General features: G+C 35.2%; 1 protein-coding gene across 5 annotated transcripts in view; it reads left to right on the top strand.

The window, feature by feature from the left end:
• Positions 1 to 24895, top strand: part of LOC122401968 (glutamate receptor ionotropic, NMDA 2B) — a 119548-nt gene extending 94653 nt beyond the window's left edge. For 4 of the 5 annotated variants that reach the window (XM_043404437.1, XM_043404440.1, XM_043404435.1 and 1 more), the window contains 7 exons: positions 959 to 1243; positions 3450 to 3631; positions 4377 to 4612; positions 5532 to 5725; positions 11567 to 11683; positions 19517 to 19618; positions 24641 to 24895. In XM_043404437.1, coding sequence (XP_043260372.1) covers positions 959 to 1243; positions 3450 to 3631; positions 4377 to 4612; positions 5532 to 5725; positions 11567 to 11683; positions 19517 to 19618; positions 24641 to 24698 — 1174 coding nt within the window. In that variant the 3' untranslated portion in view covers positions 24699 to 24895. The remainder of the gene's footprint in view (positions 1 to 958; positions 1244 to 3449; positions 3632 to 4376; positions 4613 to 5531; positions 5726 to 11566; positions 11684 to 19516; positions 19619 to 24640) is intronic. The other variant, XM_043404438.1, reaches the window with a different exon arrangement.

Genomic DNA, 24895 nt, shown 5'->3' with positions numbered 1-24895 from the left:
TTTTTCAATGTAATATATATAATATAACAAATAAACAATATTAAATTGTACATATGCAGTGCTTTTTAGGCATATACGCCAAACTGACAAAAAATATTTTCGATAAAAGTTATTCAATACTTTGATGGGAATAAAGTGCAATAATATAAAATATTATTTATTAAAATATAATTATATTATTGTTTAATAATAAATTGAACGATAGTATTATTTTACACTAAAGGAATTATAATTTCACCAAAAAATATCGGTTAATAAATTTCGAATAATACGATACAAGTACGTTCGACTCCAATGCGAAATCGTTAAAATTTCAAAACTTCAATTCAAATGCAGCACACGTTCTTCTCGTCCAATCACGCTAGAATTGTATGCAAATAATTTCTTCATCAAGTGTCACAATATACTGGGATGCACAAAAGAAATTGAAAAAAAATGTTGACCCCTGTAGCTAAGGACCACCCTAATGAACACCCTGTACACGCAAATATTGTAACCCATTGCGATTTAATTTTCTCGACTACTAAAATGTTTGGAAGTCGCGAATCAAGGTTTACGTTTGCTAATTTCACGCAACGTAAATTTTTTTAATGCAAAAGAAGTTGTACTTTGCACGAGTAATTGGATAGTAACGATTGACTATAGTGATATCTTAAAATGAAACATAATGAAATTCTTATGAAATAGCCTTATGGTATAAAAAAAAAATTATTTAATAACAAGAATAGTTAGTTTTTATTTGGATAGTAAAAATTGACTATAGTGATATTGTGAAATGAAATACAATGAAATTCTTATGAAATAGCCTTATGGTATAAAAAAAGCAATATAATAATAAGAATAGTTAGTTTTTATTCGGATAGTAAAAATTGATTATAGTGATAATTTAAAATGAAATACAATGAAATTCTTATGAAATAGCCATATGGTATAGAAAAAGTCGATCGTAATTGTTCAGATTCATGACGAACGTATGGGCGCTGTTCGCGGTGGTGTTCCTGGCCATATACACTGCTAATCTGGCTGCCTTCATGATCACGAGGGAAGAGTTCCACGAGTTCAGCGGAGTGGACGATCACCGGCTGGCCAAACCGTGGTCACACAAACCAATGTTCAAATTCGGCACCATACAGTGGAGCCACACGGACAGCACACTCGCGAAATACTTCAAGGAGATGCATGCGTACATGAAGGCCTTCAACAAGACCAGCGTCACCGAAGGAATTGAAGCTGTTATCAGTGGGTAAGCGGAGAAACCTGATCGCTCTAAGTTTGATAACAACACGGCAATTGCCCAAATTACGAACAGTTGTTTGTTAAACTCGAACAAACGACGTTGAACTGCATTCGCCGTTTAATGCATACGTACACACCTCGTTGTCCAAGTTTCAATAGCTTCGTCGTCGCTAATCTTCGAATAAGTTTGCTTGGCCCGCGATTATAATTAGCAGCCGACTGGTAGACGGTGTTTATTAGATCGCCGTACAGTTTGCCAGGAGTAAATTTCATGGAAAACGGACGCGTCAAACGAATTTTTGCCCGGGGGCGAATTTGCATATTGCAACCAAACATATATTTTGGCTAATTTTTCAATCATTACTCATCGTTACAGTGTAAGCAAGCTGGTGTAGAATTGGAAAGAACATAAATTTTCACAGGGGTAGGCAATAGAATACATGCGAGGGTCGTTCAATAAGTCCTTAGAAAATCCAAGACCTGACACTCGTAGCATCGAAAATGGTTTGTTTTTAGTAAGTATCATAACTAGACTGCGGATACTCATACATTTATGGGAAATTTAAATTGTCAAGAAACTATAGAATGCATTTAATATGCAAAATGTTACCAGGTAACAACATTAATTACAGCGGGGTTTAAAGAAACCCCCCTGACCCGTAGCAAGAATAAGTTTATGAAGCCATCGACCATCGGTTGTCTTCCACGCCGTTTTATAATCCGCAATTTGGTTCTCTATTTTAGGCTTAAACATTTTTCAGTTTTATTTCGTCTTGCATGCCTTAGTAAGGTCAAGGCGCTTCATAAAAATTATTACCTGCTACGGTCGAGGCACGCGGAATTTCCCGGACGTCATTCGATGGTGCCCTCGGTACCTAACGGTGACCGATGGCTTGGAGGCGGTCACCTGTAATATTTTCGACAAATACTTCTCCAATCAGGGAAAAACGACCGCCTTCCCTGACAAAATTCAAAATACCACAGCAGCCAATCCGCATGCCTCATCCCCGTCAGAACCCAAGGCCGATTTGTATTTAAGGGTAGCTTTTCTGACGGGGACAAGCATAACAACAAAAAGTTAGAATCGGTTACCATCAAATAAACATTTTTTAAAACCAGCTAGCAAGGTTAAACAAGAAAGGTGAAGACCGCAGTAGTAGACTAAGATAGATTATTAAATATTAAAATAGTTAATTGTATCTCAATCATTACACCAACCACCAAATATTCAAGCGCTATTAAGTTACCGCTTGAAGCGCATCACAGAATCGAAAAAGATAAGTGTGCGCGCTGAACACAAAACTATAACAAAAACTCAAGTAAGATAAGAATTATTGTATTTAGGGGTTGAAAGAACCCTCTACGAAGCTCTTATTTTATTAATTTTATTAATAAATATATGAATTTGCATAAAAATCCGCAGTCTAATCATAACTCACTAGACAGATGTCAAAGTCTCAGTTATATCCACCACATGGTGTCTTTTTTATTGTCGATTGAAGCAAGAAACTTCCTCCTGCATCAAGACAATGCGCGGGTGCACACCTGTGCAGTTTTGATGGCCAAAATCATGGAATTAAAGGTCGAATTATTACAACATCCACCGTATTCACCGGAGTTGACTCCCAGTGACTTTTTCATTTCCAAACTTAAAAAAGTGGACAACGATTCTCGTCGAACGAGGTCACCGCCCAAACAGATACCTATTTTGAGGACCTTCCGAAATCTTACTTTTTAGATGGCTTAAAATAGTTGGAGAAACGCTTGGAAAAGTGTATAAAGCTAAAAGGAAATTATGTTGAAAAATAAAAAAAAATCTAGCTAAAATAATTTATTTTTTTATCTTTTTCTAAGAACTTATTGAACGACCCTCGTACGTTTATTATGTGAAAAGTTGAGAAAACATATTCTTGTTTTGAAATTAATTCCGGAAAGATACCGAAACATAGTCAGAAAAGACAAACGATTAATCAATAATGTCCGACCTGGAGCCAACGGGTTAAATCTTGAGAAGTTCCCTTGGATTATTTTGTCGAGAAATAGAGAAAGCTTCGAGCAACGCAGCTGAGATAAGACTGAACTTTGTCATTCCAAGTAAAGAGTTTTGAAAGCCTGGATCGATCGATCGGTCGCGTGGTTCGTTCGATTCAACGATTCCCTTTGAATTTCTTTTCTTTGGTTCTCTGAGAAACATTGTTCCTTTTTTGCGACAGAGAAATGGACGCTTTTATCTACGATGGAACGGTTTTGGACTATTTGGTAGCGCAAGACGAAGACTGTCGATTATTGACCGTAGGTTCCTGGTACGCCATGACAGGATACGGCATCGCGTTTTCAAGAAACTCCAAATACCTACAGATGTTCAACAAGCGTTTATTGGACTACAGAAACAACGGTATCGATGTCTATTGCAGTGTCACTCTAAATATATTTTATAATATGCTGACCTACGAAAAACTCTATAACACGTCGTGCAATTATTGTACATCGTATCAGCTATTTATAAATTGTTATTGATTATAACGAAAGCCTCTCAAGAAATTTCGTTATTCTTGATGTTTTGTCTTATTTTCGTAGAGTCTACCCGAGACATTTTCTTGTCTGCTTTATATAGTAGAAGAAACGAATCAGATCAGTCTTGCTTGGTTTCAAGGTGGATATAATTATTATATAGTTCTATAACTTCGTGCCGTTCAACTTTCTTGAATTGACATGGGTTAAAATTCATAATTTAAAACCAAACGTATCAAAGTGTCCATCGCTAGTTTCGATTAAATTTGGCAAACTGGCAGAACGACCAAAAATATTTGACCCTTATTCTGTTTTATCGTCCATGTTGAAGGGATGACATTTAACCTCAAAGTAGAAGCAGTAAAACGTATTTACTTCAACATGTCGCAAACTATTGAAAATATTAGAAAGGTATAAATGGATGGATTGATAAGAAATGCATTTGCTTAAATTATATATTGAAAAATGAGTTTAAGAGGAATAAGTTCTAGTACAAAACTCGGGACACGAAGTTATGGGACGAGCTAATAAATTCTGTAAATTACGAGGTTTCGAAGTTGATCAAAATGCTATTGTTCAGTCTTTCAATTCAAATTTCCCTGTTAAAGCCAGAGTTTTAAATATTTCAGGGGACTTGGAACGTCTCAGAAGATACTGGATGACGGGCACGTGTAAGCCGGGGAAAGAGGTTCAAAAGAGCAGCGATCCCTTAGCATTGGAACAGTTCTTATCAGCGTTTCTCTTACTGATGATGGGAATTCTGTTGGCCGCAGCTTTTCTACTTCTAGAACATTTATATTTCAAATATGTCAGACAGCATCTGGCGCGAAGCGACGGTGGTGGCTGTTGCGCACTTTTCAGCTTGGTAAGCTTCCAGCCTGCGTAATCAATTTCACCCTTTAGAATATCGATCGTGTCACACCCGACGTTGTTTATCTAATATTCGTATCAGTATCAATCGTATATTCAGAAGCATTGCATGGGAGCTATAGTTCGATTCAGCGAGCAAGCAAAATTCTATTGAAGTAATGATTGACCGATTAAATCGATGTACTATATACTAATTTATTCGTGATGTTTATTCGAACGGGTTAAACTTTTATCTATTTCATTCAACAGAATGTCACAGAATTAAACAGTCCAACCAGTACATAAAAAAGTCCTATAAACATAATTGTAATTATTATTATTATTATTGAATAATACATTTTAACGAGCAATTACCTCTTTTACAAACTTATACAGGTAAAACAGAATACAGAGTACTAAAATATCACAAGAATATAGTAACAAACATGTAAATACAAAAATACTTGGATTTTTCTTTGGAAGGTGGCTAGTGATACATTAAAAAGATGTATTTCATCCATATGAGTATTGTATAATGCAGAAATGCGGGGTCGCTAACAACCACCTACCATCATCCTCCCCTACCCCGCACGTAACATAGCAATATATAGTTGATTTTTCTACACTCGTTGTATTCTCAGATTTTTTATTATAATTTTAATTATATTAATCGTATATGTACCAAATTAATTTATGTTGAAAACACGAGTCAATTTATTTTCTGAATGATAATTTATAATTCTATCATAAAAAAACCACTATTATTCTTTCCCTATTAGCATATACAATATTCCGTCACCTCAGATTATGCTTACACGTATCAAAGAGTTCTCCCGTAACGAAATAAATATTCATAAAGGAAGCAACTTAATTCTTTTTAAATTACTTCGTTTGAATACTTTTTCTAATACCTTTTGGAATATTTCTTTTTAAAGAGCATGGGAAAGTCTTTGACGTTCCGTGGGGCAGTATACGAGGCGCAGGACATTCTGAGGTACCACAGATGCAGGGATCCTATCTGCGACACTCACTTGTGGAAGGTTAAGCACGAACTCGACATGGCGAGGATCAGGATACGGCAGCTGGAAAAGGACCTCGAAGCGCACGGAATAAAACCGAGCCAAACTAAGTACGTCATTTATTCATATAATTCGCTTTAACGTCGTTATAAGTTCGAAATTACTACACCTTGTGTGTCGCGATCGAGACTCCCCGGTCCATCCGAGAGGATTCCAAAAAAACGTTCCCCCGTCAGCAACGAAATTGCAAAAGTTTCTTTACCCACCCGTAATAACGCGTGGGTTATTTAAACGCGTAAATTAAATGTTGAACACCTACCACTCGTCGGCTTGTTGTTCGCACAGAGTGTTCCATTTGAATCGACCAAGTCGAACATCTTCGACGCCACCGATGGTGCTGAAGAAATGTTCCAAACGTGTGCAAAATATATAATTTCGATAGTTTGGAAACTTTGGGATCCGCTCGATGAACGGCGACAGGAAAAATGTCAAAAGCGATTCGAGAAACGAAAAGAACCGACAGTCGGGAACTATACTTCGCTATTCGATATACTCCTCTTACATCGTTTGCTTTCACTCGAGTATCCATTCGCTTTCGGAACGAAGTATTTCGCAGAGTGCTGCAGCTTGTTTTCTGCGAAGTTCCAAAGAACCTTTGTTCTAGAGACATATCCACCCTTCCCCGACGCTCGCTACACCCTCCAATTACGATGGTATTTCACAAAGCGGAAGTGGACCCGTAAAAGAGTGATCTACGCATGTCACTGCATATTTACTTCACCTGTCTTCCGTAAAATTAGCAAGAATTTAACCTCGGTTCACGTCGCAATATCGAAATGAAAACTCGGTCCTAAAAAAAATTCTTTAGTTTTTCATAAATTATTACAAGATTTCAAAAACAATTTTTTAGATTTTAAAGAGCTGTAGATTTTTAGCATTCGTCTAGTTTTCACAGGTATAAGAGACTGTAGAGTTCTATATAACTCGTGAAATTCTATCTCTATAATAATAATTTTATGTAACGATCAAATTTTAAAAATAATACTACACGATGAATTTGGTGTAGAAATCGCTTTACCTAACATTAGGGATTTTTATAGGTAATAAGATGGTATTATATGCTCTTTTTGTAGAGTTTTATGTGAAAATTAATGGATAAAGGTTAGTTATGATATTAAGATACAAATTTAAATAGACGCGTTTGCCTTACCCAAAACGTGGAACGATTTTTTTCGATAATTAACGCTCGATTAATTAACGCCACGATTGGCAGAGTATCCAGGCAATAGAACGTGAGAATCGAGCTTAAATCCTGACCTATTTTCTGACGTCACTTGGAGCCTGGCTCGCACAGCATGCATCTATCTACTAATCTATATACATTTGTACACGCAAATGTGAAATGTATATATAATATTCACATGTATATATATATATATTTATTCATATATATATAGGTACATTAATATCATAATATCAGCACAAGCATATTGTTTCTTTCTAATTTTTTTGTATCTATTTGCGCCGTTTTTCGTACACTGTCGATCGCAAGTTTAAGACCACACCGTTAATAAGTCAAAGACAGATTGTTTTATAGACTATCGTGTGGAAAGTTTTTTTATGAAGCTTAAAGGGTTCTGGAAAAGGAACGTTTAATTGTTATTTTTACAATAATTGATACATATCTTATTCCACCTCGAATAATAAATCAACCTTTTATATCTTAGGTTTTTATATTATTTTCTAATTACACACTGTGATACGTTGCACTTTTTTAGAATTTGGATACATGCATGAAGTTGTGCAAATCATTTCTTTAATTCACTACTATTTTATATTATTATAGTGTAGGGGGACAAGCGATATCTTTTTCTTTCTAAATCGAAAGGAATTAATAAACTGAATTAACGCACGTTGCATGTTTTAATGGGATTTATCTTTCTCTGGCTATATTTTCTATGGAAGTGCAACTGTATCTAAAAAATACAAACATAAATCTTTTTATGTAGAATATTAAACAAAATCATCGATAAATGAATACTTTATGATAGGCATGTCAGACTCGTCTTTTCTGATGGATCAGGTTTCGTTAGAACTTGAAACGTCGAGTGGAAAGTTAACCGTGCAAATTGTAGCGAAAGTTAATCGTTACTGTAGTATGTAAACGACAGAAACTTCGTATAATAAAAAAGTTATTTATTTATTTGCACCAAAAACTTGAACAATGAATGAATTATTATCGTATTCCTTCTTTTTAAAACAATTGAAAGTATATGTCATTTAATAATTGAACTTGAGTTTTTAGAAAAATGTCAAATGTTAGCAAACGTCTTAAAAATCTATGATACAAATGCACTATACTTAAACCTAAAATGAGTCGTAATGCATACTTTTCTACATTTACAGATACTTAAGAACTACATATTAGTTATACGATTTTGTACGTACATTAATATAACATGTTATACTTCTTATGTAACATAGAACATTAAACAATATAGTTTCATTCAGTAATTCGAAAAACCTTTCTTTTTCATAGGACGTTTCAACCATTTGATCGTGTTCCAAAATGGATCTATTAAATTTTGAAATCTAATATTACACGTTAAGTTTAAAATTTGTATTGTTAAAAAGTTGATATACTTGAAACTGTTGTATAAAAGTATTCATTCTGGTATTGTATATGTAGTCAGAAGAAAACATTTCAGGAAAGATGTACATCACATTAAAATATGCAATATTCCCTTCGATCGTTTTATTTTATTTTCATATAGAAAGAACCGTAGCCTCTTCTATTTACTAGCGTCATCCTGCACACTTGAGTTTAATGCTCCTGTAAATAGCACGAACACTATAGATATTGTAGAAGTAAGTGATTCTATAAAGCAGTTACCGAAGCATCCTTTTACATACATTGGGTCGGTATACATACATGCATAAGTCTTTGCATAAGTTTGTTCAAGTGTATTGTAGATCATATGTACAAATTAAACAAAAATATGATTCATCCATAGACTAAATATTAGCTTGTGTGAATATTTTCTGTCACTGAATTCATCCATCGATGCCTGTTTATTTTTATAAATTCATACAACATGAATTTCAATACATCCAACAAGTCGTTAAAATTATTTGGTTAATCTCATTTTTAATTAAAAAATATTATTTGTCTTGTGCTCGAACTTATTTTAATAACTGATAGAAGACTAAATATCAAGTATCGATGAACGTTCTGTGATTTAGTTTAATAGCAAAAAATTTTGGATAGATACTCAAAGACTTATGAAATTACCCAATAGAATAAATGATAGTTTACGAGTAGACACAGCTAACTAGCAATTAGTGCCTTCTGTGAAAAGTAACAGCGAATTGGTGGTCCAAAACTTATGGCCGACAGTGTACTTTTCTACTGTTTCGCGTAAAAGACTCGTTCTGCGACGAATTGGCTTCGAATTTCCGTCTATATTAAAAAGTTACACGATAAAAATGGACGGAGAGAAAGAAACAAAGGGGAAATGTACAGAGAGAATAAGAATGTGCGCTGATTTAAAAAAAAAAAGCAAGTTTTCTCAACGACACGAGATCTCGACGAACTTCCGTGGCCAAGAGTGGAAAAACTTTCTTTGGTAAACTTTGTTCAGACCAGCCAGGAAATGTTTGCAGAGTATCCATATATTATACATTGTTTCGACGAATCTTGAACGCTATTTAATCGGACTTTCGTTATAAACATACCAATAAGATTTTGTTCTACTTTCGAGCACGCGAACGACAAACATTCAAATTTCCCGCGCTGAATAACTTCGTTAATAAAGCGAGAGCAAATTAATTCTAAACTTACCATCAAAATTGGAAGTCTGTTAACATTTTCTAAACAATAAAATTTCTATCGTTATGTTTTAATGATACGTTAAGTATTCCGTGTATAAAATAATTGCAAGAACAAGGAGCATGCCAAATTGTTCGATTCTTTGTATCTACATGGTGAGGCATGAATTATAGGTCACGATTTTTCAGCCCCTTTCGATGGTCTGACAAAAAAATGTTTCCTATCGAAGTTAATCAGTATTGAAGCGACAAGAAATTCCAGTTGCTTAAATTGAATAACAAATTGTTTTTCGATAAAAAATTAAAGTCACTGTTATATTTTTAAATGGAACTAAGTATTTTTAACCTCATAATACTGTAGGCAATACAATGAACACATCGAGACGAACTCAATAACCTGCTACACTATGACCTTTGGATGACATTGAAAGAAAAATTGCCATGAATCGATTACCACAGTATATGAAATTATTCCCAGCCCTGGGAAAAATTTTAACGGAAGATTCTAGAGGCCAAAATAAGACGAAAATCAAGAATATCAATTTCTTGATCGAGGCTTGGTTAAAAAGTTATATAAAAAATTACATTAAAAAAATTTCAAATCGTTCCAAAAAAATTATTTTTGGTTGCAGGGGTGAATTACAGTCATTTGTTATCAATACATATATCCTTAAAATTCTAACTATTATCAAAAAAAAAATTCCTTACCGAAAATATAATTTCAAGCCAGAAATGTCACTCCAAAATTTCATTCGTATCTTTAAAACTTCATAACTTCTGAACGGATTGAAGGATTTTTATGTTTAAAAATGCGAATAGCGCGTATTTTAGTGAGGAATATGTACAAATTCTAATAATATTGAAAAAGTTATTCCTTAACCCCGTAAAGTGACAAAAACCCCATAAAAATGGTCTAGTTTTCAAACGACCATAACTCGTACAATAGTGAATGGATTTTAATGAAATTTTTTTCTGAAGTAGAGCTCATGGGTACCTACACAAAAGTTTTAAACAACTTTTCTGTAGAGCGTCGAACAAAATTATTAAAAATCAAAAACGAATTTTTAAGAAAAATCGACAGCTGCTGAAATTCTTCAGCTAAAAAGAAATTTCAAATCGTTCTGGAAAAATTATTTTTGGTTGCAGGAATCAATTACAATCATTTTTGGTGAATACAAATACTCCTGAAATCCTACGTACTTTCGAGGAAAAAATCCTTTATCGAATATATACTGTGTGGCCGGAAATGTTCAATCAACAAATTAATATCCTTGAGAATCTCCCATTAAAATTTTTCCCAGGGGTGGCAGAACACCCTGGATAACACCAGAGCCTCGCAATTTAGACGTAAACAAATGAACATAAACATTACGAATATTTTATTAATAGCATAACATTTATTCAACTTCAGAACTTAACTCGCAAAATAAAAGGAAAATTTATACAAAATGCTTAGAAATGCACAAAGAAGTTGTTTAACACTTTCTTTTTAACACGAGTATTTTCATTATGGTTTTGTATAAACTTTTCTCTTATTTTGTGTGTCAAGTTCTGAAGTCGAATAAATGAGGATTCGTAATGTTTGCATTCATTCCCTTATATATCGCCAAATAATTTGAAATACTGTGGCAATCGATTCCTAGCAATTTTTCCTTCATTGTCATCTAAAAGTCATTGTGTAGCAGGTTGTTGAATTCATCTCGCCTACAATACCATGAAGTTAAAAACACCTGGTTCGATTTAAAAATATAACAGTGATCTTAACTTCTTTGGAATTAAATACTGATTAACTTCGATGGGAAAAAATTTTTTTGTCAAAAGGAGTTTGAAAAATTGTGGGGATTAATTCGAGCCTCAACCTGTATAGTACGCAGCTGTTCGAATATTTTTCCGTTTTCAAAATACTTGCCATCGGATGACAATTTTGGCGCGAATAAGACTGTCCAGCACAGTCGAATGCGAAAGAAAGAAACTGTCTAGAAACTCGAGGAAGGAAAAATAATAAGAGCAAGGGGATGAGGTCTCGTGTCGTGGGATGCTGTTGGCCCCTATTATGAAATGGTTGGTGGCGGAACGATGGTGGAAAAGAAGCCTGGCACATATCCATGTCGGCTTTTTTAAAGGAGGAAAACCGGAAGTCTCGGCTGGTGGCGAGGATGCTTTCAAAGCTCGGACCGCCATACACCACCGGAGCCATTGGCGGTGGAAGCTCCGCATCCGCTACCGCCATACTTTGATTCGTAAGTCAGCAACGTCCACAACACGTAAGAATGCTCAGTGACGTAGGAACCGAAACAAATATTTCTTTCGATCGCGTCTAACTGTCGGCTGTCGAACGAAATCCAAACGTGTTCAGCCTTTCCGATCCGACAGAACCATCTTCCGTATACTAACTTTCGTCGTTCCTTCGCTCGTGACGCAACGAATTTGTTTAATCCTACTGGAGCAGTAGATAGATTAAATAGATTTAATTTAATACGTTCCAACAATTTTTTCTCGCCTGTATTCAGGGTTCTTTTTTACGCGAGATCTCAGGAATGGATAAATGAAAATTTATACCGACGAATGTGTGTGATTATTGAGTTATTAAGGTAAAAGAAAACATGACAATGAATATTGATTTACAGAACTTTTAACACAGTCTTCAATTTCTTGTGATTTTTCATGTCACAACCAGCTGCCTTGTAAATTCCATATTTAATTTCTAATTTACTCACGGTTTCACCACGTTTTAATCTATTTATTACTTCACGTTTTGTTTCCAATGATAACACTTTACTTATAAATACTAACTGAAAATCCAACGATATCGCGTATGACAATGAATGTTAATTTAGAGAAAAATAAATTAGTCAATGTTTCGATAGTTTATTGTATTTTAAATATAATAAAATCATACGTTATTTCATATTATACTAATTATTGGGTCGTCCCATAAGTTTGTGCCGTTCGATATTTTGAAATTGGCAAAGATAAAATTTGCAATTTAATAGACAACAAACAAAGTTTGTCAATTCAGGAGATTTCCGAAATTTTAAACTAACATAAACCATTCATAGAAATTTAAAAGAAATAGATATTGTGAACCTTATAAGAAATAAAATACAACAATCTCCAGACTAATTTGTGGGTGAACAATTTGAAAACGTTAACGTTTCAATAAACTGCATTTAAATAAAAAATCAACGCAGTTGCATAGCGGTGATATACAATGGTGGGCACAAGTATTGACACAGCCCGCGATTTCGTATAAAAACGTTAAAAACTATTGAAAAAATTGTTTGCTTCGCTTCTTTTTTGTACGTATCTTAATTTGCAATATCTCATTTACCTATACACAAAGGCAGAACAAAATTAATAAAATAGAGAACATATAATCAATGAAAATCTGTTCTATTATCGTCTGATACCTGGACAAAAGTATTGGCACATTTTACACAAGGTGTTCGGCTACCTCTGGGAAAAATTTTAATGAGAGATCCTAGAGGCCAAAATAAGATGAAAATCAAGAATATCAATTTGTTGATTGAGGCTTCGTTAAAAAGTTATTAACGTTTAAAGTTTCGCCTGTAGAACGGCAATCTGCGAACAGCTGCGTACGCGTGTTAGTTGTTCTCACTCAGAAAACTGTAAGGCTGTCGATACAACAGTAAGTAGAGTTTCTCATGCTGAATGAGAACCACTATCACGCCCACGCAGCTGTTCGTAGATTGCCGTTCTACAGGCGGAAGTTTAAACGTTAATAACTTTTTAACGAAGCCTCAATCAACAAATTGGTATTCTTGATTTTCGTCATATTTTGGTCTCTAGAATCTCGCATTAAAATTTTTCCCAGGGGTGGCCGAACATCCGGTAATAACACCGTATTAAATTCCAATTTAACATTTTGTAACATCCTCTTCGTTTCACTATACCTTTTAATCTATTTGGCATAGAATAGAGCAATTTCTTTGTTAAATTATTTGTTTTAATTCCGATTTATTCGAAATGTGGTGTTTACGAATATTTTTTCCCAATTGACACTAAATATTTTCAATTGAATTAAGGTCTCGACTTTAGTAGGAGGTGTGCTTAAAGTGTGTGCTGTGTTGTAAACAATCCATTGACGAGCTATATATGCTATATGTGCAGGTGCATTATCTTGCTGAAAATAAAAATTTGCCAGTAACTTTAATTTTTCTTCTATAAATTTTCTTTTAAGATATTTAAATAAGTTTTGGCATCTACTGAGACTTTAATGAACACTAGCTCCCCAAGCCCGGATGAGGACACACCCCCATATACAGACTTTACCACCTCCATGTTTGACAGTAGCTTGGAGGTTCTTCACATCCAATTTGGTATTGCGTTTCCTCCATACTAATACCTGATCATCTGATTTGAAAATATTAAATTTACTTTCATCAAAGAACAAAACTTGGTCCCAAAAGTCATTCTCTTTATTCAAAAATTCTTTTGCAAACTCTAATCGTTTCTTTTTAATAAACAATTTTTTCAATAGTTTTTAACGTTTTTATACCAAATTGAATATTGTACCAATAATTATGTCCACCACTGTAATAGCTTTGCCAAAGGAAGGGGGGTCGTCGAACGAGAAGAGGTTCGCTGTTTTTCATAAAATTCCATTACGTATTCAAAATATTGTTTTAAGTTTTAGTACAAAACTCGGCATGAACATGTGGGACGACACAATATTAAATTGCTGTAAGATCGATAAAGAATACACGACTAGTCATTGTACGACAAAGAGTTCATTGCTCCGCAAATATTGCTGCGGAATTTCATCGCGAAAAAAAATGAAACCTGAATCGTTGATTCGAGACTTTTTTCCTTAACTTCGTAAGAACGCGTAGCCGTTCTAAGCACATTTCTTGCAACGCGATTGCGCCCGCGGGATGTGTTTACTGGGTCACGGATACTGAAACTTGGCACAGGAACAATGACACGCCGAATTCGCTGCCAAATGTCCGAAAAATTCACGCTTGTTTGTTTGCCAGCTGGTGTCGGTTTGAGGCGACGAGTGTACGCCATTTAAAAACGAAACGAAAATCAAAGTGTCGTGTAACATATGGTACAGGCATAAAATTTGGCACGTCAGCTAAACAGAACACGATATTGCCCTCTGCCTCGAACATTATCGGACGGGCACATCTGAAATTTCAAATCGAGCCGAGCAAGAGAAATCCCGAGAGTAACCCCCCTAAAATTTGTTAATTTATATTCGAACAGGATGCTGGAAATACGCACGTTCCGTAAGGAAATCTTCCTACGTCACTGGGAAATGCCTCGGGGCGCAAGCAAGAATCGACCTAGTCGATACTTTATATTCTTGGCTGTTCCGCGTGGTAGGCGGGAAAATTGAAAAGAAATCGAAAAGTCGTCCGGAACGCCGATGAATCTGTGCACAGAGAGAATAAGATTGATCTCGTGCGACACGTTTCGACTCCAGCTTTATATTACCCCTCGGTGTTTTCTACAAGGAACATACAAGATAATCCCCACCTCCACCCGCATTCTGACGAAAGTATTGAAATTCGTAAGGCGACCGAAAATGAGAAATTTTTTTTACCAGTGGTAATGTAAGCTTGAAAGGTAAACCTATCCTCCAAATTTTCAGGACACCAAAATAAATGTATCTTTACTTACTTAGAGTAACAATTTTACAACATATTTTTTTGCGTATCCCTTATTAGTGTATTCACTATACAGGGGATTCGGCCACCCCTGGGAACAATTGAAATGGGAGATTCTAGAAGCCAAAATAGGATGAAAGCCAGGAATACCAATTTGTTGATGGAGGCTTCGTTAAAAAGTTTAAAATTCGGCCCGTATTGAATATTTTTCTCGAAAATGCGTAGGATTTCGGGGGTATGTGTATTCACCAAAAATGATTGTAATCGACCCTCGTAATTAAAAATCATTTTTTTAAAACGATTTAAAAAATTCTTTTTTCGCCAATTCAGCATCTACTCGAATTTTTTTCGCAAAAGTGGGTAGGATTTCGGAGGTATGTGACTTCACCAAAAAAGATTAAAATTGAATCCTGCAATCGAAAATAATTTTTCCAAAATGATTTAAAACTTTTCAATTTCGCTGAAAAATTTAGGCACCCCTATCGATTTTTCTTAGAAATTCGTTTTTGATTTTTAGTAATTTTGTTTGACGCCCTACAGAAAAGTTGTCTAACACTTTTTTGTAGGTACCCATGAGCTCTATGTCAGAAAAAAGTTTCATTGAAATATATTCACTATTGCAGGAGTTATGGCTGTTTGAAAATTGGATCATTTTTACGGGGATTTTCTCATTTTGCGGGGTCAAGGAATGACTTTTCGAATATTTTTGGAATTTCCACATATTCTACGCCTAAAAACACGTAGTTAGCATTTTTAAACATTAAAATCGTCCAATCCGTTCAGGAGTTATGACGTTTTAATGATTTGTATGAAATTTCGGTGGTATGAGATTTTCGGTCAGGAATTTTTTTCTCGAAAGTGCGTAGGATTTCGGGGGTATATATAAAGACCAAAAATGATTGTAATCGACCCCCGTAACTAAAAATAATTTTTTTAGAACGATTAGAAAAATTTTTATTTCGCCGCAAAATTTCAGCAACTACCCAAATTTTTTTCTCGAAAATGGGTAGGATTTCGGGGTACGTGCATTCACCAAAAATGATTGTCATTGATCCACGCAACCGAAAATAATTTTTCCAGAATGTTTTGAAATTTTTTAATTTAATTTTTTAATAACTTTTTAACGAAACCTCAGTCAAGAAATTGATATTCTTGATTTTCGTTTTATTTTGGCCTCTAGAATCTCCCATTAAAATTTTTCCCAGGGGTGGCCGAACACCCCGTATATGTATTACTTCATTATTAGTATGGGAAATTTTAACTTTCAAAAATCTACAGAATTCACTTAATATGCAAAAATATAAGAAATACTTAAAGCATGATACGAATTGTTATATTTAGGAGTCGAGACAACTCTGTACAAAGCTCCGATTTTATTAATTTTATTAATAAAAATATGAATTTGCATAAAGATCCGCAATTTATTTATTATATATTTTGCTATATTATTATTTTTATTAACGAACAATAATCATGAGAAATCATTCTGAAGTTAAAAACTGTTGAAAATCACTGTTCCAAATGAAATTTTTACAATAGCACATTTTATATAAAAATATTTGTGCAATAAATTATGGAATCGAAATAAAAGTAGTTTACTATATCATTTTTTCTTTTTATTTTGAGATTTTCTGACTGTTTTATTAATACTTCAAACTAGTCTTCCGTGAAAAACACTTAAGAATTTACCGAAGAAACTTGTATTTCCACTAGATTTCGAAACAGAATTGGAGGTGAAAATGTATTTCTTCTTAAATTCTTACTGCTGCTAATAAAAATGCATATCCCTTATTTTTGGTCGCTCTAGAAGCCAGTAACATTTCCTGAAAATTTGAGGGTGGAATATTTCGTTTCCTTGTTGTCTTAAGAATCCCTACAGCTGCCTCACAGATTTGTACGATATTTAGAAGAGCAAATTTAGAGGTCGGGTGATAACGTTTTATTGTATTGTACTACAACCCTTATTAGAAAATTTTTTTGTATACAATTTATACGTAAAGGTTTATCTATCCTAATTCTACCGAATATCTATCAGTCTTCCAGGTATGATAAAAATGACGGGGCAGCTGGGGGGTTGTGAATCCACAACAGTATCCAACGAAAACGAAGAATCTTAGTTCGAGTGTCAGGGTGATCGATGATGACATAGAAGATCAAACGATAAGGGTAGATGTAGATTAGACGCTTCGCTTAAACCTCCGAGAGTTTGAATTCACGCACCGAAACCTCTTTTTTTTCTTTTTCTTTTTTCAAATCGTATTTCTGTATCGTATCGATCTGCCCACTTTTCATACGCTCGAAAGCATGGCATGCGAGTTTCAACGACGAATTTTCGATTAGTTCGTGGGGAATGTATCGGAAATGCGTAGGGGGCGATAAATTGTCTGCGATTGGCGACAGGCTGACAAGGCGGAAGAGCAATTTATCTTCGTCGAGGAAATTGCTGGAAATTAGTGAAAACCAGGGAAAGAAAATAATTCGAATTCAAGCCATTCGCGGTGGAATCTAAAATACTTCTTTTGCTTCTGATGACGTGAGAAAATATCCAGAGGAATGTATGACTATTTGGAAATAGTCAGTGTTACGATAACAGAACATTTGTTGTCTTCTCAAATTTTTTGCCAAATGTTATCTTCGTCCTTGACTATACTCTTGATGATGTGTTTTTGTCGATGAACGTGTTCGTAATCTGGTTGTCTAATTTTTAACAAACAGTTTAAAGCATATTCCTTGCTGGTCACTATTTTGTTAACATTTAGACAACCACACGACATTTTCCTATTTAAAATACCAAGTTTCTTTAGCAAACATTGATGTTAATGTGGGCTTTAGAGATTTAATTGCATAAAATTATATTACAAAACATTTCATAATAAAAATACTCGATAAAATCAAAGAGTATGTAACTGTTTATGTTTTTCATATGTAATTAACTTTAACCCTAAATTTACGAAAACACATTAATTTTACCAGTTTCAGATTCTGTACTTACTATTACAGAAATCATAAATATTACTTGTTAACAATTTATATTGAATTTGATTAATATATATCCTAATTCAAAAGAAAACTGCATTTTAATGAAACTGATAACATGACGTGTTTAGATAAAAGTATGTGCAATGTCCGTAAATCTAGTGTTGAAAACCAACCAAAATATGAAAACAAAAGAAAGTATGTTTTAAAAGAAGAAAATAAATAAATGGAGATGAATAATTATAACAGATTACAATAAGTCATTTCATTCGTATAGACTCTATTTAGTATCGCTATAAGTTTATCGTCCGATATTCTGAGGCAATTTAAATTTTATGTGTTAACGAGAAATTTCAGAGAACGTGTCTTGTTTAATTTGAAAATGCATCGCACGCAGTATGATGAATTTAATTGCATTAATCGTATGGGCATGCTCGTTAATAATTTCAACACATTTTTCGACCTTTTCTTGCGACTAATTTCTCACATTTAATCATTCTCTACTTCGAACTTTTTATTAACAAATCGGCGGAACTATTGTGTAAAATTTAGCATTGTGATATTTACTATAAATTTGTTATGTACTTATATGTTTTTTATTCACTTTTTGGTGCGTGTTAATTTGTATATTCTTATTTTCTTCCAGCTAAAGACTGTTTCTGTTCTAACAATAAAGAAATAAATTTTTTAGAACCTCCAGGATATTGTACAGTGTACTCAAGTATAATGTAATAAACTAAGATAAACAAATTCTTCGTGAAACAGAAAATCGAGAAGTTTTGGACCATCTTACAGTCTAAAGCTTCTTTTTCAAGGTATTAATAATTTGCAAAAGTCTGTTTGCTTATGTTTTGAAAACTAAACTTCAGATGCAAAATGGAAAATTTTTCTTCCATACTATACGAAAAATTTTTTTTTTTTATTTATTTTTCAATGAAAATACCGTTCTGTTAAGTGCTCAATAGTTTATTCGTCCTTGATAATTGGACGATTTTCCTATATTGCCTAGAAACATGTTGATTTAATCATTTTCATCGGTGTAATACACTTCTGTATTAAAACATTATATTGCGTTCCTTATTACAAATAATTCTACGTTTGTTCAGAAGACAGAATTATAATTTTTCGGGAGTAGAAGTCCTCATTGAAATATAATTTAAGAAACAATAATATACATAATTGATTTCTCTGTCAAGTGTATTACTGTGATAACAAAAATACATTGTCCAATGAGAAACAATACCGGCGATTTGCGATCGTAGAAAATAAATGTTCTCTATTTTGGTATTTGCCCTTTCGTATCAAGTTTGTCCTCTCTCGGATATTTTCTCAGACCAACTCGAGCATCAACGGTATCTTAGATTCAAATGTTAACTCATTCGTCCTGTGTAAACTGTCTATCTATAGGCGACACGTGATATTATTTTCGAGGAAATCGTTACATGGAAACTTTGTTATATCCAGATTCATCGACGCCATCGATGTTGTCAGGCCTAGAGACATGACCAGGAATCACGTCGTCAGCACGGAGTATGCTGGAAAATTTTTGCCACCAGAGATCTACAGGTAAAAGAAACGTAGTTGTAACTTTAGGAAGACTTAGTTCGCTTGAATTATACTAGAGTTGTCCCAATACTTGAAATCCAGACCAAGTCAATTATTTGATTATTCAAGTAGTTCGAATGTTTGATCAAACTTGAGAAAATTCAATCTGTTCGAATGTTTGAACGACTTGACTATTAATACAAAAGTGAGAACTGTAATGTAACAAGTTAAAAGCTTATATGTTGATTATAATTAAATCCAAATCAAGTATTTGATTGTTTAAGCAATCTTAATTATCCAAGCAAACTTGATTATGTATTCCTAATCAATTATAATATTACATTTGAAAAATAAAGTTCACTTGGATAAGACTTGAATAAGTTTAGACAAATTCAAAAATAATCATGATAATTTTAGAGATTTAACCAAAATATATGTTTATTTAAATAACTTGGAGTAATTTGGTATTGATAAAAGTTTGCTAGCAAGTTAGTAAAAGTTATAGAATAATTTAAAATGTTTAATTTCTTTGAGTTTAGAATATAAGATTTAATTCATAAAAATAATATTCATATTAAATATTAAGGTTTCTATCCTTGATCCAAAATCATTTTATTTTAAACATGTGTGCTATCTTTAATTTCTCACTGACACACGTACAATTTTGGGTTTGTAACGCATAATATAGTAAGCTTACGAGCTCAGAATATGCGGATCGTTGCAAAGAGGTCGCGGCATCACGGTGTTTTGTTTACAAAATAGAAACAGTGTTGTATTCTAGGAACGAAATGATAGCACACTCCGTCTACATGTTTATAAACTGCTCAGTATTTCGCGATCTCTTAGGTATTCAAGACGCGAAAGTATTGCCTAGTAATTTACAAGAATGGGACGGGGGGAAAAATTAACGACATCAGAAATAAAGCATATTCTTGAACTGAAAAGGCAAAATTTATCAGTATCTAAAATTTCGAAAATAACTAGCAGAAGTCGAAAGGTAATTTATAATTTACTTAAAAACGTGGAAAATTATGGTAAAAAGAAGAGTAGCGGAAGACCATCATCGTTGTCACAACGGGATAAACGAACTGTTTTGCGTATAGCTTCCAATACCCAGTGTACAACAAAACAAATCATGCAAAAGGCTGGCGTCAATGCAAGTGTTTCAAGTGTTCGTCGTGTATTACAATCATGCAAGCATATTAGAAGACTAACAATGAAAAAGAAACCTGCATTAACTCCACGGCACAAACAAGAACGTTTACAATTTGCCAAAGATCGAATACACTGGAAGAAGAAGTGGCGAAAAGTGATATTTTCCGACGAAAAAAAATTTAATTTAGATGGACCTGATGGTTTAAACTATTATTTCCACGATCTAAGAAAAGAAAAATTGTCAAAAATTCGGCGAGCAATGGGCGGTGGTGGAGTAATGGTGTGGGCGGCCATCGATTACTTCGGTAAGACGGAAATAAAATTTATTTATGGAAAAATGAACAGTAAATATTATTTGGATTTGATAAAGCAACAAATAACAATGCATGCCCTACGTATATCTGGGTCTGGATTCATATATCAGCAGGATAATGCAGCGGTACATACTGCAAAACTTGTAAAAACCTATTTTGAAAAAGAAAAGATACGTGTTTTATCATGGCCTGCGCGCTCACCGGATATTAACACTAAACCTACCACGAACCGGTCAAATGACCGTTTTTAAAATTTTGTTTAGAATTTCTAACGCACAATGTTATTTTAGCGCACATTTAGCTTCACGATTTTTCTTATAGCATACGTACAATGAATTTTTCAATATTCACTTCTATTCTTATTGTTCATTTTCTGAGAAAAATATGTAGTCTCTTTTGCCTATAACGATCGGGCGTCTTATTTTGGCCTCTAGAATCTCCCATTAAAATTTGTCCCAGGAGTAGCCGAACACCCTGTATATAGTCCAGTATTCAGTTTCCATTGTCTTAGGACAGTCTAATAACGCGTATTAAAAATACTAAAACTTTAGATGCGTGCAGTTCCGAAACTACTAGGGTTTTATTAATTATTAAGGTATTGCTAGAAGCGGCAAGGCCTCCCCTTTAAAACGGTTTTTGGTTTTTGTCGATCGGACTTACCGTTTTCGAGATATCGTAATTTATGTAAAGGGGTATTTTTCTTAATTTGACTATCGCTGTCTTCGTCTGATGCGTCGCGCTGGACCTCTTTGTCGCACGTGAGTCGTGACTGTCGTGACCTACTTCGCGTAGTATTTCCAAGAATTTACTACGCACTGTTTACTATTTTCACGCGCGCGAGTTCATTGATAATCAATGAACGTAAACAAAGGCTTCGGACCCTCGTATCTAAAGCCGCGTCCCCACTGGGTCGGCATTTGCCGTTCGGCACGGCCGATCGGCAAAAGCCGAGAATTGCGTCTACACTGCGTCCGCATCTGTCATCTAGCACGGCCGATCGGCACCCTAAGTACTTCTCGGCAAAGCCAAACACTGCATCGTCTTGGATAGCATGGCTTGAAAAGCCGAACGGCATGCCGACGAGTCGATCGGCACGATGTCGGTAACCATCAAAAGAGATCGTGCCAAGACACGAGAGCACGAAAGTTTCATGTCAATTTCGTTCCAAAACCATCATCGAGATACAAAGATACAGGAACTTTAAACGTTAATAACTTTTTAACAAAGCCTCCATCAACAAATTGGTATTCTTTCGCGATCGAACGGAAAATTTCACAGCGTGACGATTGCTACCTCCAGTTCTGAAAGGCCCAGGCAGCGCCATAAAGCCTCGTCTTGTAACCAAATATGGTCATAGGCGAAAGATTTTTTCCTCGTACCCATATTTTTGCATAGTCGATAGCCTTTCGTTCCATTCAACGACGGAATTTTCCGCAACCCCCACTAACTGTTCATCCCCTGCACTAGTCGACGAAGTTAGTGTTCCGTTTGATTAGCTCAGGTTTTTACGCTTTTTTATGTTGCCAGATTTGGAACCGTTACTTCGTCGCGAAAGTCCTCGAATATTCCGCATCTGGCAAATTTTGTTGTAAAATAATTTAGTGCTTTGTCGAAACGAAAGCGCTAGGCCCGAGTTGACCAGCGAAGGGCTATATTGTTCCGCGGGTGGTACGGTCTTCAAGGCCAAACGTCGCACAATGTGACAAGTATATGGGAGTTCGGGACAAAATTAATAACTCCTAAACTATTCAATTTTCGACTTAAGGCCTCTATACTTTTTTTAAGAGGATACAAAGATGCATCGATTTATGACCAAAAAAATACAATTTTACAAAAAAAATTAAGGTGATCTTAACAAGTAATAAGTAACAATAACAGTAACAAGTTTCTTAACGGCAATGAAAAGATTAATTGTTTTTATTGCCCACCTATGACATCGTGGCAAAGGTGGAGCGATTTATAAATTATAAATACATACAGTTTGTATAGCAATTATTCTATGTGGTTTCGACAATAGTGGTACTCGTCGGAAAACAAAAATCAAGAATATCAATTTCTTGACTGAGGCTTCGTTAAAAAGTTATTAAAAAATTCTACGATACGGTCTTTTCTACGATACGTTTGCTTTAACGGTTGTACGAATTAGCTTTTCTACGATTTAATTCAACGGTTTTACGGATTGGTCGATGTTTCCGGAGCCCGTTTCTTCCTCCGATACGCGATTTTGGGGGTGTCAACCGAATTTGGTATTAACTTTTAGCTCGACCGATTGGTCATCGACTAAGGGAAGGAGGACCCATTTTCACACCCCGTTTGGGAGGAAAACTCTTTCCTCATACCTGAACGTGGTGGAGGAAGACTTCCAGGTCACCCCCAGAACGAGGGTGCCCGAGGTTTTCTCCCCAAGTCGAAGGCTACGTTAATTTATCGAAGAAAAAACGGGACTCCGGATTAGGACGCGACGAGTGGCCGCGCGTGTTTAACAGCTGTTTTATGGCTATATTGTTCCACGAGTTGGCTCGTGGTCACTGTACATTTTTTGTGTACTGAAATGGCTTTGCCGCGGTGCATAGCAGTGGCACGGCCGTGCCGCCTTGTGCCGCCTTTTGCCGAACGCTGTGCCGATCGGCAGTGCCGATCGGCAAATGCCGAGCCGTGCCGACCCAGTGGGGACGCAGCTATCGGCAAATGCCGAGCCGTGCCGATCCAGTGGGGACGCAGCTTAAGAAACTAGCCACCGCATCGACTTGAAATTAAAATCGCTATATCTCCGAAACTAATAAAGCTATCGACTCGCACAAACGCTCATTTTAAAGGGCATTTCATCCTCTATCTGATGACTATACTAACTATTATAATTTATGCTATCTTCTATGTTTATTTTCACATTTACTTTGATGCTACATACCTAAAGAAGTTTCAGCAATTCCTACTGATCGTACGACTGTATATTATACGATATAATGCAAAAATTAGGCGATTAGAAATCATTTGACCGGTCATGGTAGGAATAGGTATACACGAAGTGTCGGTAGGTTTAGTGTTAATATTATCGAAAATTATTTGAGTCAACTCAGTCAAGCAGTTTACAAACATGGGAAACAATACGAGAATGTCCACGAACTAAAAGAAGCTATTGTCGCGGAATGGAGCAATTTAAATCAAGAAAATATACAAAAATTATATAAGTCGTTACCAAATAGAATGATTGAAATCATAGAAAATAAAGGAGGATGTACTCATTATTAAACAATTATATATTAATAAATAAATGTTTATTGCTTTATAAGTGTGCTATCATTTCGTCCTTCGTATACAACACTGTTTCTGTTTTGTAAACAAAACGCCGTGATGCCGCGACATCTTTGCAGCGATCCACATATTCTGAGCTCGTAAGCTTACTATATTATGTGTTACAAACCCAAAATTGTACGTGTGTCAGTGAGAAATTAAAGATAGCACACATGTGCTATCTTTTTGGCTGGGAGTGTACATACGTGCGAGAATGTTCCGAATTTTCCGAATGGTCGATGCGCGGCGTAATGTAACGAGAGAAATCGATTTCTGGGCACAGGATCCCGGACGACGGCGCCGCCAGGACGGAAATCGCCGAGATGGAGACAGTTCTGTGATCGTAGAATACCGGCGCCGATTGCCTAGACCCATCAGATGAAAGGGAAGCGCGTCCGTAAGGGTTCCCAGGGAGCGGATCGGGTCGCTTCCCCATTTTGGACAACGAGTTTCTTGCCTCGCAGCCTCCCCTCGAGACTTCCTTCGATACGAAACATCCGGAATTGGGATGTTCGGGTGCCGACTGAAGCTTGCAAAC

The sequence above is a fragment of the Colletes gigas genome, unplaced genomic scaffold, assembly GCF_013123115.1.
Source record: "Colletes gigas isolate AHSC1104 unplaced genomic scaffold, ASM1312311v1 Colletes_gigas_Sc00030, whole genome shotgun sequence".
In the NCBI taxonomy this organism is placed as follows: domain Eukaryota; kingdom Metazoa; phylum Arthropoda; class Insecta; order Hymenoptera; family Colletidae; genus Colletes; species Colletes gigas.
The sequence above is the reverse complement of the archived record's forward strand: the minus strand, read 5'-3'. Positions and strand labels throughout refer to the sequence as shown.